The 3,453-nt window shown below is 48.2% G+C and overlaps 1 protein-coding gene across 1 annotated transcript in view; it reads right to left on the bottom strand.

The window, feature by feature from the left end:
* Positions 1–2,889: 2,889 nt before the first annotated feature.
* Positions 2,890–3,453, bottom strand: part of LOC132451337 (glutamate receptor ionotropic, NMDA 2D-like) — a 12,912-nt gene continuing 12,348 nt past the window's right edge. The window contains exon 3 of the mRNA XM_060043719.1: positions 2,890–2,949. Coding sequence (XP_059899702.1) covers positions 2,890–2,949 — 60 coding nt within the window. The remainder of the gene's footprint in view (positions 2,950–3,453) is intronic.

Genomic DNA, 3,453 nt, shown 5'->3' on the forward strand with positions numbered 1-3,453 from the left:
TGTACTGTCTAACCCCTACCTGCTCCTTAATGACCTGTCTCTGTACTGTCTAACCCCTACCTGCTCCTTAATGACCTGTCTCTGTACTGTCTAACCCCTACCTGCTCCTTAACGACCTGTCTCTGTACTGTCTCACCCCGACCTGCTCCTTAACGACCTGCCTCTGTACTGTCTAACCCCTACCTGCTCCTTAACGACCTGTCTGTACTGTTTAACCCCTACCTGCTCCTTAATGACCTGTCTCTGTACTGTCTAACCCCTACCTGCTCCTTAATGACCTGTCTCTGTACTGCCTAACCCCTACCTACCCCTGCGAACGGGTTTAATTCGGCCCGCGAGATGATTTTGTGAAGTACAGTATTGTAAAAAAAATAATCCTTCCTAGCATTACATGGATTGCATTGAATGGCACTGATTAATTTGTTGTACATTGAACTACGGGACAACTGCTCCTTAACGACCTGTCTCTGTACTGTCTAACCCCTACCTGCTCCTTAACGACCTGTCACTGTACTGTCTAACCCCTACCTGCTCCTTAACGACCTGTCACTGTACTGTCTAACCCCTACCTGCTCCTTAACGACCTGTCTCTGTACTGTCTAACCCCTACCTGCTCCTTAACGACCTGTCTCTGTACTGTCTAACCCCTACCTGCTCCTTAACGACCTGTCTCTGTACTGTCTAACCCCTACCTGCTCCTTAACGACCTGTCTCTGTACTGTCTAACCCCTACCTGCTCCTTAACGACCTGTCTCTGTACTGTCTAACCCCTACCTGCTCCTTAACGACCTGTCTCTGTACTGTCTAACCCCTACCTGCTCCTTAACGACCTGTCTCTGTACTGTCTAACCCCTACCTGCTCCTTAACGACCTGTCTCTGTACTGTCTAACCCCTACCTGCTCCTTAACGACCTGTCTCTGTACTGTCTAACCCTTACCTGGGGCTGGGCGGGGGGGGCGGGGCCCAGGAACCATCGGGAACATTAAACACATTCATATCCAGTGGTTTGATGAGCTCTAATAAGACCCATCCTCTTGGAGCGTTGACAGCGACGCGTGGACACGCTGCTTCCTGACTGCTTCTCCAACACGTCCCTGCTCTGCTAAACCAACTGCTAACCCTAACCAACCACCGCAGGGATCGGCTCCTAACTCAACCACAGCAGGTCCCTGTGAGTCTGGCCACGGGACCTCAACGCGTCCACCCGCCGCCCCGTTCACCCTCCAACGGACAGGAAGTGACATCATTTACATTGTGGGCGTTTATCAGACGCTTTGATCCAAATCCACTTACAATACGTCCACTTGTCGGCAGAAAGAGAATCATCAATATACCTCTGTGGGTACAGCAGGGGTGTTCATAGAACCAAGGGCCCAGCACTCACCATCACTAGGTTAACCCACTAAAGCACTGACCATCACTAGGTTAACCCACTAAAGCACTGACCATCACTAGGTTAACCCACTAAAGCACTCACCATCAATAGGTTAACCCACTAAAGCACTGCCCATCACTAGGTTAACCCACTAAAGCACTCACCATCACTAGGTTAACCCACTAAAGCACTCACCATCACTAGGTTAGCCCACTAAAGCACTAACCATCACTAGGTTAACCCACTAAAGCACTGACCATCACTAGGTGAACCCACTAAAGCACTCACCATTAATAGGTTAACCCACTAAAGCACTCACCATCACTAGGTTAACCCACTAAAGCACTCACCATCACTAGGTTAACCCACTAAAGCACTGACCATCACTAGGTTAACCCACTAAAGCACTCACCATCAATAGGTTAACCCACTAAAGCACTGACCATCACTAGGTTAGCCCACTAAAGCACTAACCATCACTAGGTTAACCCACTAAAGCACTGACCATCACTAGGTTAGGCCACTAACGCACTAACCATCACTAGGTTAACCCACTAAAGCACTAACCATCACTAGGTTAGCCCACTAAAGCACTCACCATCACTAGGTTAACCCACTAAAGCACTAACCATCACTAGGTTAGCCCACTAAAGCACTCACCATCACTAGGTTAACCCACTAAAGCACTAACCATCACTAGGTTAGCCCATTCCCCGTACACAACAGAGACAGCTAGGATAAGATGCTACACCATGCTAGGTACAAGAGATAGCTAGGATAAGATGCTACACCATGCTAAGTACTAGAGACAGCTAGGATAAGATGCTACACCATGCTAAGTACTAGAGATAGCTATGATAAGATGCTACACCATGCTAGGTACTAGAGATAGCTAGGATACGATGCTACACCATGCTAGAGATAGCTAGGATAAGATGCTACACCATGCTAAGTGCTAAAGATAGCTAGGGTAAGCTGCTACATGATGCTAAGAATTGTCTAGAAGCAGTGTGAGCCCCAGTGTGTGTCTGAACCAGTGTGTGTGGGTACCAGTGTGTCTTTCCCAGTGTGTGTCTGAACCAGTGAGTCAGTCCCAGTGTGTGTGGGTACCAGTGTGTCTTTCCCAGTGTGTGTCTGAACCAGTGTGTCTTTCCCAGTGTGTGTCTGAACCAGTGCGTCTTTCCCAGTGTGTGTCTGAACCAGTGTGTCTTTCCCAGTGTGTGTGGGTACCAGTGTGTGTCTGAACCAGTGTGTCTTTCCCAGTGTGTGTCTGAACCAGTGTGTGGGTACCAGTGTGTGTCTGAACCAGTGTGTCTTTCCCAGTGTGTGTCTGAACCAGTGTGTGGGTACCAGTGTGTCTGAACCAGTGTGTCTTTCCCAGTGTGTGGGTACCAGTGAGTGTCACCCTGCGACCGGAGGATGAAGGAGACAGTTCTCGGGATAAAGCAGCAATCTGAGCTCATAAATCTCAGAGTGTGTTTCCTCAGTCTGCCCCCGGAGATAAGAGTGAGAACTACGAGTGCTGCGATGAAGAGCAGCACTCGTAGTGCTGCTCCCTGATGAAGGCCGCGTGCTGGGATCAGGGGGACGCCAGCGGCACGCGTTCTTTAACCACAGATGGGCCCACTGCTCACACACCCCCACACATGAACGTCGTTCTCAACCATTCATCACTCATAGATACACTACGCACAGAGCGTATCTATGATTCTATCGAAAACAAACATTGGTGAGTGTACTCTCAAATATAGTGGAGTGGTGAACTGGAATAAATTACCTTTGGAAATTAAGAGCATAGACAGCTATCATTGTTTCAGAGAAAAGGTCAAATCCTGGCTCATGGTGAATTTAAATCCCTAGTGACGCTAACATGTCGTCCTCCATGTGAGCTGTTGTCTGTTGGTGTTTGTCTATGTATGCACTTCTCACTTTAATACAGAAAGTAAGGGTTAGGGAAGATTCTTTTATGTGTTTAGCCTCTCAGTCTATTTTTGATGATGTTTAATGTTCTGTTCTATGTGGATGGATGTCCTGTCTTGTAACATCCGGGACCATGATGGAAATAAGTGCTTGCCCT

Source organism: Gadus macrocephalus, chromosome 22, assembly GCF_031168955.1.
Source record: "Gadus macrocephalus chromosome 22, ASM3116895v1".
Taxonomy (NCBI): domain Eukaryota; kingdom Metazoa; phylum Chordata; class Actinopteri; order Gadiformes; family Gadidae; genus Gadus; species Gadus macrocephalus.